Source organism: Anolis carolinensis, chromosome 4, assembly GCF_035594765.1.
Source record: "Anolis carolinensis isolate JA03-04 chromosome 4, rAnoCar3.1.pri, whole genome shotgun sequence".
Classification (NCBI taxonomy): Eukaryota; Metazoa; Chordata; class Lepidosauria; order Squamata; family Dactyloidae; genus Anolis; species Anolis carolinensis.
Window position 1 is genome coordinate 46,230,921 of NC_085844.1, and position 11,615 is coordinate 46,242,535.

The following is an 11,615-nucleotide window of genomic DNA, read 5'->3' on the forward strand; positions in this document are numbered from 1 at the left end:
GAAAGCAGTAGTTGTCTATGGATGTACACTCTCCTACGGATGGGCAGGGACCTGTCCTTGTCAGTTTTGACTCATATATTCTCAAGTGCACCGGGAAGTTCTGACCCAGCATCAAGTGCCCTATTTTTGACTCTATAAAAAACTAATAAGTTTTTTCAAAGCAATCATTTAAATTAAAGCCTTAGTCAACTCCTTTATTTTAATTGTTTTGTGTACAGACAAAACTAACATTAAGGGCAGGAACAAGGAGACTGAGAATGATATGGACACTCCCAATTTTGCAGAGAGCTTTATAACATAATAGTCTCGTAACAACCATAATGATTAATGAGGCTAAGAAAGAAAGATCTACCTCAAACACTGAAAGAAATTATTTGTTTCTAATTATAAAAAACCTTTTGGGGAAATATCAGATTAGATTACTATCAGAAAAATAGAAAAATAAGATCAATAGAACTATGTTTTTAAGAAGTATCTTGGACACCATCAAATTTATTATTTTGTTAATCTATTATTGTTTTGAGGCCTTCATTTTGATGTTCTTTTCTGTTCAAAAGGATGTTTCTGGACAAATAGTTCTTGTTACAGGATCAGCCAATGGGATTGGAAGACAGATCGCATTGAATTTTGCACGTCTTTGCACAATTCTTGTTCTCTGGGACACAGATGAAGAAAACAACAAAGAAACTGCAGAGCTTGCCCTGGCCAATGGAGCTCTTGCTGTTTATACTTACAAGTGTGACTTGTGCAAGAAGGAAGAAATCTATGCAGTGGCAGATCAGGTAAATACAAGGATTTGCTTTCTTAATGTTTTTGGAAATATCTTACATAAAGTGTACCTACCTTAACCAAAAATAAATCTATGTGAGAAATTATCCAATTGTCTGTTGCATGCGGTTAGGAAAGTCTAAAGAAAGAAATAAGTAGTTTACATGTCAGGAAAAACAATGTGCGTGGATTTAACCCATTTCAGACCATGGTCACATGATTGGATTTGGGATTTGAAGATTATTTTATTCACTTCTCATTTTCAAATTAATACGGGAGTTAGAATATTCAGCATATAATTGCTCAGTTCATGCAAGAAGTTTATACAATGAAAATAGTAAGTATTGAATTTGTTGGATCCTCAAGCCCCATAATATACAATGGTATTCCTCATATAAAATGGCTAAATCAAAGTTTAGCTTTTGGATTTTTTTTTAATCAAGCTCTGAATCCGTGGATGCAGAATCTACAGATATGGTGGGTCAACTGTACTACTGATCCTATTGTCAAGCATAGAAATTACTGGTGTCCACTATATGTTTTGTCTTGCAAGCAATACATTTGAACAACTCTCAGCCATTTTTTTTCAAGAAACTATTTTTATTAATAATATTGAAGAGAGTAGTACCGGACTCATGCAACAGAATAATATCTCTCTCATATGTTTTGATAAATCTGTACAACAGCATTTCTAAGAAAATACGATCTAAGCTACATTAATAAATCAGGGTATGCTTTTATCCTGATAACTTTTTCTCAACCGCCCCCCTTTTCATTGCAGGTGAAAAAAGAAGTAGGAGATGTAAATATTCTAATCAATAATGCAGGTATATTGAGTGGAAAGGATTTTATTGATCTTCCTGACTCTGATATGGAAAAAACACTAGAAGTCAACACTAAGGCACATTTCTGGGTAATTATTTTCTTCTGTATTTTAATTGATTTTTCCCACAAAAAATTTTTGTAGCTTCCAAGACTGTACTTGCTTTCGGAGTAACTTTTCCCATTTTTAAAGGTATTCTACAAACACCTCACTTCAGTGAATAAACAAACATTTGCCACACTGAAACACAAAGCAGTAGTTTCTCTGCCCCACAGGTACTGAAAACACTCTGGTGTTATAGGTCTCCATGGCCACCTTCTAGTGGCTCTACCTTCTTCTTGCATTTGAATCTGACTAGCTGCAAGTCCCATCAGCCCCAGATCTGTATGGACTGAAACTCATGGCTGTCCTAACCAGTCAGCCTTCAACCTGGATTGTAACTCGCATCAACCCCAGCCTTCCCAGTAAAGGGGTAAGAAGAATGCTGGGAGATGCATTCTGACAAGTAGGTTGAGCTGTCTGACTGCTTGAAAGGAGAGCCACACCCTTCATGAGTGGGGAGAATTTAACTCTTTGAATGTGGCTGGACTCCAACTGCCATCATCCTCTATCACACCCCTAAGCCCACCAGTTTTAGAAATTTCATCATGAAGAGTATATATGCAGTGTTTAGAAATGGAAATGCCTGGAGGAAAATCAGAAAAATTGGGGGGTAAACTGTTTTTTTCAGAATTATTTTCCTCCCAATAAAATCAGGGAAAGGGTGTTAGGAATATGTTCTTTTCCAATGATAAATAATAGAACATATTATACACACTTTTTTCAGTTTTTCCAGAGGAAAATGACTTAGGAAAAAATGGGAAAATCCTGTTGTTTCCCGGCCTTCCAAACTCTAGCCATGTTTGGTTCAGATCCATGTGAGATTCACATTCCTGACCTGATATGGGTGGACTACAACTCCCACCAATCTATGTCATCCCCCACAACCCCTCCAGTATTTTGAGTTGTTCATGACAGGTATATGTACCAAATTTGGGACAGATCCATCAAGTTATATAGGTGACTTTGTGGATCATACATACATAAATATAAACATATTTACTAAACATATACCATATATAACACTTTAGGTTATTGGCACTGTTCTGAGTTCAAATTGTCATTTTATATGCTAGTTTTCTTTTGTATTGTACTGTGTGTTTATTTTATGCGTTGTTTTAGGCACTTTGTGCCATATGTAAGTCACCCTGAGTCTCTTTGGGGAGATGGAGGTGGGATATAAAATTATTATTATTATTATTATTATTATTATTATTATTATTATTAAAGAATAAACTGTTATCAAGATCCTGAATTAATACTACTTGTCATAATTTATTATACTAGCTGTGCCCGGCCACGCGTTGCTGTGGCGAAGTATGGTGGTATGGGAAATAAAGTATTGAGGAATTGGTGGTAGTTAAGGTCAAGGGTAAAGGTTTTCCCCAGACATTAAGTCCAGTCGTGTCTTACTCTGGGGGTTGGTGCTCATCTCCATTTCTAAGCTGAAGAGCCGGCGTTGTCCGTAGACTCCTCCAAGGTCATGTGGGATGACTACATGGAGCGGCGTTACCTTCCCGCCGGAGCAGTACCTATTGATGCACTCACATTTGCATGTTTTCGAACTTCTGGGTTGGCAGAAGCTGGAGCTAACAGTGGGGGCTCTCTCCACTCCCCCAATTCAAACCTGCAGCCTTTCAGTCCAGAAGTTCAGCAGCTCAGCGCTTTAACACGCTGCGCCATCAGGGGATATTATTTCCTAAAGGTTGTGAATATACAATATTTCTGATTGGTTTTTTTTTTTTGTTGGAGGCAAGTATGAATGCTGCAATTAGGAAAAATGATTAGGATGTAATGGCCTTTCAGCTTTAAAGCCTGGCTGTTTCCTCCCTGAGTGAATTTTTTGTTGGGAAGTGTTAGCTGGCCTTGATTGTTTCCTGTCTGGAATTCCCTTGTTTTCAGAGTGGTGTTGTTTGCGATATTTTATGTGCTTCTACTGTCTGTGGCCCTGAGAAAACAGAGGATTTGCCAGACTTTGATGATGGGAATACTTTGTTGGGAGGTGTTAGCTGGCCCTGATTGTTTCCTGTGTGGAATTCCCCTGTTTATTTACTGTCCTGGTTTTAGAGATTATATTGTTCTGCATTATTCTATCCCAGTAATTATTTCATATTAAAGAAGAATCTCACTTATCCAACATTCGCTTATACAATGTTCTGGATTATCCAACGCAGTCTGCCTTTTCATAATCAATGTTTTTGTAGTCAGTGTTTTAAATTCATTGTGATATTTTAGTGGTAAATTTGTAAATACAGTACAGTAGAGCCTCACTTATCCAACATAAACGGGCCGGCAGAATGTTGGATAAGTGAATATGTTGGATAATAAGGAGGGATTAAGGATAAGCCTATTAAACATCAAATTAAGTTATGATTTCACAAATTAAGGACCAAAACATCATGTTAGACAACAAATTTGGAAGAAAAAGTAGTTCAATACACAGTAATTCTATGTAGAAATTACTGGATTTATGAATTTAGCACCAAAATATCATGATATATTGAAAGCATTGACTACAAAAATGCGTTGGATAATCCAGAACATTGGATAAGCGAGTGTTGGATAAGTGAGACTCTACTGTAAATACTACATAGCATTACTGCGCATGGAACTACTTTTTCTGTCAAATTTGTTGTATAATATGATGTTTTGGTGCTTAATTTGTATAACGATTACCTAATTTGATGTTTAATTGGCTTTTCCTGAATCCCTTCTTATTATCCAACATATTCACTTATCCTGCCGGCCTGTTTACGTTGGATAAGTGAGACTCTACTGTATATTTCTAATCTTATATTATCTGCTCAGAACTGGATTATATGAGGCCCCTTCTTCACAGCTATATAAAATGCACACTGAAGTGGATTATATGGTAGTGCGGAGTCAAGATAATCCAGTGCAAAGCAGATAATATAAGATTATAAATGGGTTATATAGCTGTGTGGAAGGGCCTTGAGTCTACACTGCCATATAATCCAGTGCAAATTAGATAATCTGTGGAAGAAGCCTAAGTGAGGCCTAAATCGGCCTGTCCCCTAACTGAAACCTGGCTGTCCCTTGGTTGCTAGGCAACCAAGTGGGCAGAGATTAGCCCTCTAAACTGGCAGCAATTGGATAAAAAAATTATTGCTCTCCCTCTAATTAGGACTTTATTTTTCTTTTCTTTTTGTTGTATCAACCTTGAGGCGTGGATGATGGGTTGTGTTGTCAAATTTTGAGGTTGGGGGGCCTGTACTTTTGTTGTTTTGTGAATTGCCGTGATGCCATCACTCTTTTATATATATAGATTAGCTTGCATCATAATGTGTGACTTGCTGCTTTGCAAAATGGAACTGGAAATTTATATGAAATATGCCTAATACTAGTGATGACTTACCCTCTTGTGTTACAGACATGTAAAGCCTTTCTTCCAGCCATGATTGCTTGCAACCAGGGACATTTGGTTACTATCACAAGTGTGGCAGCACTATGTGGCTGTTTTAAACTCACAGGTCAGTAAGGCATATGCATATTTATTACTCATGTATTATTTAAGCATAGATCCAAGGGTAACTCTATTTTTGCATTTTAATTTGGCCAATGACAACTGTGTCAATGCTGCATCTCTTCAGACTCAGGATATAATCACCTTCCAGATTAAAGGTCTTGGGAATTTTTCAGGATTATTCTTTCTGGCTTTGTTTTATGCAGAGACCGTAGTTATAAAAGATGTGGATCTTAGGTACAGTTCAACTTTACCCTTGTCTCAGGCTTCCTCACCACTTCTGGGCAGACAGAGTATTTTTTTAACTGTAATAAATCTGTCAGTGGAAATCTCTGTTGGCAGGATGTGACACTAGAAGATAATTTAAAGAGGAGTAAGGGTAAGTCTATTTTGAGAAGCTTATTTGCTTACTAGCATTAGTTATTTAGCATGCCATTTTCTCCCAGTGTGAGTCTCAAGCTGCCTTACAAATGCTGAAACAAGAAAAGGCAAAAACATGATCTAAATCATAAGTCTATTAAATTACTATTCATTCTTAAAATATAGAATAATTTTTAAAAATCAATAATATTGAAAATGCAACTCACCCCATAACAACGGTTTCATCATTAAATACCTCTTTGTAGACACGTGATTTTTGCTTGCATGAGGAAGGAGAGCACAAAAGGTGGGAGCAATCACTGAGGATGCATCTACTCTGTAGAAATAATGCAGTTTGGCATCCCTTTACTTGTCCTCATCAAATGGACCTATGATAGTGAGAGAGAGTAGAAGGACACTGGTTTAAGAGTGACAAAATACAGGTGGTGTGCAAGAGAATAAAACTAGATTTAAAAAGAAAACATGGCATATTATAGTTGAAATAATATTTAGAGACTTTTTTTGTGTATGGAGCGACTTGAGAAACTGCAAGTCGCTTCTGGTGTGAGAAAATTGGCCATCTGCAAGGACCTTGCCTAAAGGATGCATGGATGTTTTGATGTTTTACCATTCTTGTGGGAGGTTTCTCTCATGTCCCCACATGGAGCTGAAGATGACAGAGGAAGCTCATCTGCGCTCTCCCCGGGTTGGATTCCAACCGACAACATTCAGGTCAGCAACCCAATCTTCAGGTCATCAGTCCTGCCGGCACAAGGGTTTCACCCACTCGGCTACTCCTTAAATGGCGGCTCCATTTAGAGACTAAAACTAGATTTAAAACGAAAACATGGCATATTATAGTTTAAAGAAAATACAGGTGGTGTGTAAGACACTAAAACTAGATTTGAAAAGAAAACATGGCATATTGTTTAAAGAATATTTAACCCCATTTGAAAAAGCAATTTTGCAATGTAACATGGGCCTTTAAAAAACATTTAAGAAGAGACCGCAATAAACTATTTGAAACAAAGTGCTAAAAAAGGGTTAAAGGGAACATAGCACTGGACAAAGCAAGGTCTGATCATATTGCAAGCTGCCTTCTGAAATGAATGGAAAAGCTATATGCAACCAATATTTTTTTAAAAAGACTATAAAAAAAGAGAACAACTGTGACCCCTGCCGGCTAAGAAAGGAAATGTTTTAAAATAAAGGCTAGTATCCAGCAGAAAGCAGAGCAGTCAAATTGGCATTTTCAAAGAGAGCAAGCTTTGATGAATGGAATGTGAAGAATTTTAATGGATCAGTCTACCAACTTAACTGAAGGGAACTAAGCAATTCTGGTAGAAATTAGATTGGCAAAAGACTTTTTGAGATAAAAACTGAATTATGAAGGTAATTTGAGAAATAACATTCAAAAAGATTAGAAGAGTGGAAATAAAAGTTATAGAAAGACAACAATGTAGATTTCTTCAGTATTGCAATGGAAAGATGTTGGTAGTGGAAACTTGAAAATTGAATCATGTTAGGTACAGAGTGAGACTCAGGGTGGTTCCAGACATAAGAAAAGTCTGCACAACCAGTGTTTAAAAAACCTGGGTCAGGGTGGACTGTCCCCAAAAGCCCCCACTTTTCTTGGGGAGTGTCTAAGTTATTTTATTTTTAAAGGCTTTTGGCAGGGTTGGGGAGGGAGTTGGTTTTTCAAGCTGAATCAGCCTGGAAGTGCGATAGGGCTGTCTGGAGTGCTCCCTCAGATTCCAGGACTTCTGAGGGGGCAGTCCAGACAGCAACCATAGTGGGCTTTACCCACGCCTTTCAAGAAGGCACAGATCAAATCCACTATCAAATTACCTCAGCACAAAGTATGGTCTTCCTGCTTTGTGCCAAAAGCATTCATATTTTTGTGGGGCATCGTTTGGATGTCCCTCACAAATATCCGGGAGGGGGCATGTTTTGTGCCCTGTTTGGATGGGCCCTCCGGGTCAAATTTGCTGGATAAGAGAAAACAAATTACCCTGGAGAATCTGTGAGTTAAAAGATGTCATAAGAAATTGCATAGTTGTTAAGATTAAAGGAAGAAATTTAATATGACCTGGATCTACACTGTCCTATATTCCGGGATCTCATCCCAGATTATTTCATTGTCATCCACAGCTTCTCATATTCAGAAGTTCATCAGTGTTTCCATCCAGCTGTTCCAGCATTAATCTTATCGTCTGTCATATGTCTGGTTCTTTTCTAATGCCATCTATCTAAGCAATTTTTGTTGGCACTCTCCATGAATTTATTAATTGCACAGTTAAAGCTTGATTCCAAGAAGTGGATTAAATCATTAAACATGTTTTAATCTGTAGAGTTTAAACAGGGAGAAAGATAAAATTTAAAATTGTCATATAGTAAGAAACGGAAATGTTATATTTGATCAATTTGACCAATGCATTCAACTATAAGTCCCTATTCACTTAACTTGGTATTATGACTGGGATTTGAAGGAAGTTTATAATTTATCTGATATCAGATTTGTAAAAAATATTATCTCTAAACATATTCAGGATATGGTATTTCTTTTGGTTGGTACATATGTGATCATTTTGCTTCATTTTTCAGACTATTCTGCAAGTAAATTTGCAGCATTTGGTTTTATGGAATCTATTGCATTTGAACTGAGAAAAGCAGGAAAGAAAGGCATTAAAACTACTATTGTCTGTCCTGGATTTGTGGATACAAAATTAATTACTAATGCAGAAACAGCGTAAGTGGTCAATCTTGAATAGGTTCAATAAAAACGAGACTTGGAAACACCTGGTTTCCATGTGGATGCATCTCATCCCACATGAGATGAACCTGGAACAAAGAGCACTATCAATAAGCATATAATCCAGGTTTTATTTTTTCCAGAATGTACAGAATCAACATTTTGTCTCCCTTTAGGAGGCCAATTCTACTTCCTGTCTTCAACCCAGAATATGTGGGCAAGCGGATTGTGGATGCCATTCTGAAAGATAAATTTTATGTAGTCTTGCCAACCTATGCACGACTCATTCTTCTTAAAATGTAAGAATTTCCGTGAGTTTTTTCTTTGAGCAAATATCTCTCACTATCCTAATAAAGTAAATAAAATTACTGAAAACTGTAGGATATAAACAAAGGTGTTGCTCTTAAAGTTTTCCCAACTTACCTCAAGTAATATCTGACACCCAGTCCTCTATTTTCTATAGTCTTCATTTTGTTTTATTTCACAGAAAAGTGGTCTTTAAGTCTTTTGCTTAAAAAATGAAAGTAAGAATCACAATTTTTTGTAAACACTTTTTCTAGTAATTTACCAAACAATGAATGGTTTAATCAAAATTTAAATTGCTGGAAATATTTCCTGACTTTGAAACATTTTTCCTTTCATTCTGTTACTGAGTCTGAATATAATGTCTTTTTGTAACTTTTTTGTCATTGTGCATATCTAACTAACTGAACAATGTCCATACTCCATCCTCAAACCTCACACTTTAAATGCTGTAACCTTTCCTGTATATTCATTTCCATGCCATCAGAGAGTGGGAAGGGGATCCCTCCATATTTGTGGTCTTGAACTTTTGCAGATTTCATTATTCACTGGTTTTTATTAAAATGTTCTCTAGGAATACTAAGGGCCTCCAGTATGATTCTATAATCAACTTTCTCCAGTCATACTGGAGGACTTACACATTCCTAGAAAGAACACTTCTCTAGGAATCTATAAGTCCTCCAGAATAAGGCTGTTGTTAGTTTCCAGTGGAGGTTGACCATAGAATCATGCTGGAAGATCTACAGATTCCTGGAGAGATGTCCTGTAAGACAAAAGAATGATTTTTTTCACTTTCACAAAGGGCTTGTGCCTCTAACTTCAGTGAAATAGGATGTTAGATGCATATCTCCTCATCCAGGATTTCAGACAAGATATTAAAATTCACATAATACATAATAAGAATGAAACTAATATTTTCAGTTTGAATATCTGGTCTGGGTTTGATGATTGATTGGTTGATTTCATATTCCACCTTTCTCCCAAAATGTAAGATATCTACATGCTGCTGTATATCACCATACAAATTACTATAGAACAACCTTGAAGTTCTGAAGGTGTCAGTAAGGGAAACACTTGCTCAAACTCCAGAACAGTTGAGATGTTTATCTGTTTGTAGGTAAACATTGAGTACATTCCCTATTATTTACATGCAACATTGAACAAACAATTTTCTATTTTAAGGCCCAGTTTCTATTTTCTGAAACTCTTGGGAACTGCCTTTTAAGAAAATGCAGGAATAAGGATAAAATAGAAAGGACCAAAGTGTGGGTTATGACTGTAACCTCAGACGTAATCTCACTGCAAATTACACTGTCACCGAGGGCCCATCCAGGCAGGCCCATATCCCTGTATTTGTCTGGATTTTTATGGGACCTGCCTGGACCTCTGGTAAAAATGAATTAATTTGGAACAACCTAAATTATTCTGAATTAATCTGATGCCTAATTAAATCCAGGCCTTTCTGAAAGGCACCAGGTCTAATGGGGTATTGGGTCTGTGGGGACTTACTTCCCGGTAGTCCTGGGACTACTTGGGTATGAGTCCTCATTACCATCCCAAACCTTTTGGGCTCCTGAAGCCCAAAGGTCTGGGATGACATCCACCCACTCCCCCAGCTCCCAGCCCCTAATTTACCTCTAAAAGTAACTTAAGCATATAGCCACACACACACCCCAGGAAAGTCTAGGTTTTTGGGGTGGGGTGGAGAAGGGAATCTGCACCAAAGCGGGGTTTTAAAACCTGCTTTGACACGGATTTTGGCACTGTCTGGAAGCACTCCTGGAGTGGAAGAAACAAATGACCTCAGTCAGGCATGCAAAGCAGAGCATACTACATTGTCTCTCTGCTTAGAGATAAAAGATGAAAAAGTAGGTATTCAAATAGCTCACTTTCTCTGTTGTAAGATACACCCAATGGTCAGATACAAATTCTTTCAAAGTACAACAAAATGTAAGCTGAAAATAAAAGTTAATGTATTTGTTTATCCCTTCTTTCTTTTATAAAGTATATATGATAGGGTATTTTAATGCCTTCTCTTCCCTGAGTTCTTGGAAAGAGTAAGAGCATACTGTAGGGTTTGCTACTGGGCATTTCTCTATAGATTGGAAATAATTTCTTTGATTTCCCTAGCACATGGGCTTCCTGGAAGGTTTCCCATATCTTTGCCAAATCATGGTTCCAGGCAGCAGATCCGAGGGAAACTTCTCTGCATTTTTCAATCTTGTCCAACAAGATTTACCAGTGTATTGTGTTCTTTACATGTCTCCGTTCTTGGCATTGCAAGAATACATTTAACATGTAATTTTCTCTTTTTTCTTTATTTCTTAATTTTTAACATGAACAATCTGATTCACAATCAAAGAAATGCTAAAAAGCCAAGAGGAGACTGAGATCAGCTTTAATAACAAATCATATTTGCTGAGTTAACTGGAAATCTTGTTTGGTCTTCTTCACAGATTTCTTCCTGAAAAAGTGGTTTCCCATCTTGCAGAATATCTTGGAATTTAATTTAGAACACTTCAGGCATTGGGCTAGAAGAAGAAAGAAATAAAAGACTGGCAAATGTGCCAAATGTTCTTATTCTTAACCATTAGTGCACTTTCATACTTAGTGTTCTGCTGTTCCGTGTATGTTTGGAGCATCATATTTACTATGCCTAATGTTAACATATATGTATGTATATATGGGTATATATATCTCAGAGAATCAATCAATACATCTATTAAAGTTCTTGCTACTATATAGTGGACACATTGTTGTTGTTGTTTTGTAATTTGCTTCATCTAGTTAAAACTTTACCCCCTGCAACAGCAGAAAACAAACTTAGTCTGTTTCCCTTATGATAGCCCTTCAAATGCTACAAGATGGATTTCTTACCACCTCTCAGTTTTCTTTTCTCTAGGTCAATGGGTCTCCACCTTTTCTTCACCACAGACCCCATTTTAAATATTTTTGTGGTCTTGGATCCCCCAAGACCTTACTCAAGATTTCAGGCACTAGACTGCATCAAAAATTATTTCAATTTT

At 37.0% G+C, this 11,615-nt stretch overlaps 1 protein-coding gene across 2 annotated transcripts; it reads left to right on the forward strand.

The window, feature by feature from the left end:
* The first annotated feature begins 219 nt into the window (after positions 1 to 219).
* LOC100557327 (epidermal retinol dehydrogenase 2) lies at positions 220 to 11,335 on the forward strand. Of its 2 annotated transcripts, XM_008122185.3 has the most exons (6): positions 223 to 782; positions 1,550 to 1,681; positions 5,082 to 5,181; positions 8,139 to 8,283; positions 8,463 to 8,585; positions 11,046 to 11,335. In XM_008122185.3, the coding sequence occupies exons 1-6, from the start codon at positions 459 to 461 to the stop codon at positions 11,095 to 11,097; spliced, it is 876 nt and encodes a 291-aa protein (XP_008120392.2). In that variant the 5' UTR covers positions 223 to 458; the 3' UTR covers positions 11,098 to 11,335. The 2 variants fall into 2 exon arrangements, with proteins under 2 accessions (XP_016853515.1, XP_008120392.2); XM_016998026.2 differs by lacking the exon at positions 1,550 to 1,681 and having other exon boundaries at positions 220 to 782.
* The last annotated feature ends 280 nt before the right edge of the window (positions 11,336 to 11,615 follow it).

Coding starts and splice junctions, on each gene's coding strand:
- LOC100557327 (XM_008122185.3), top strand. CDS start 459: ATGTTTTTAAGAAGTATCTTGGACACCATCAAATTTATTATTTTGTTA. Junction 783..1,549: donor TCTATGCAGTGGCAGATCAG/GTAAATACAAGG, acceptor TTTTCATTGCAG/GTGAAAAAAGAAGTAGGAGA. Junction 8,586..11,045: donor CGACTCATTCTTCTTAAAAT/GTAAGAATTTCC, acceptor TCTTCTTCACAG/ATTTCTTCCTGAAAAAGTGG.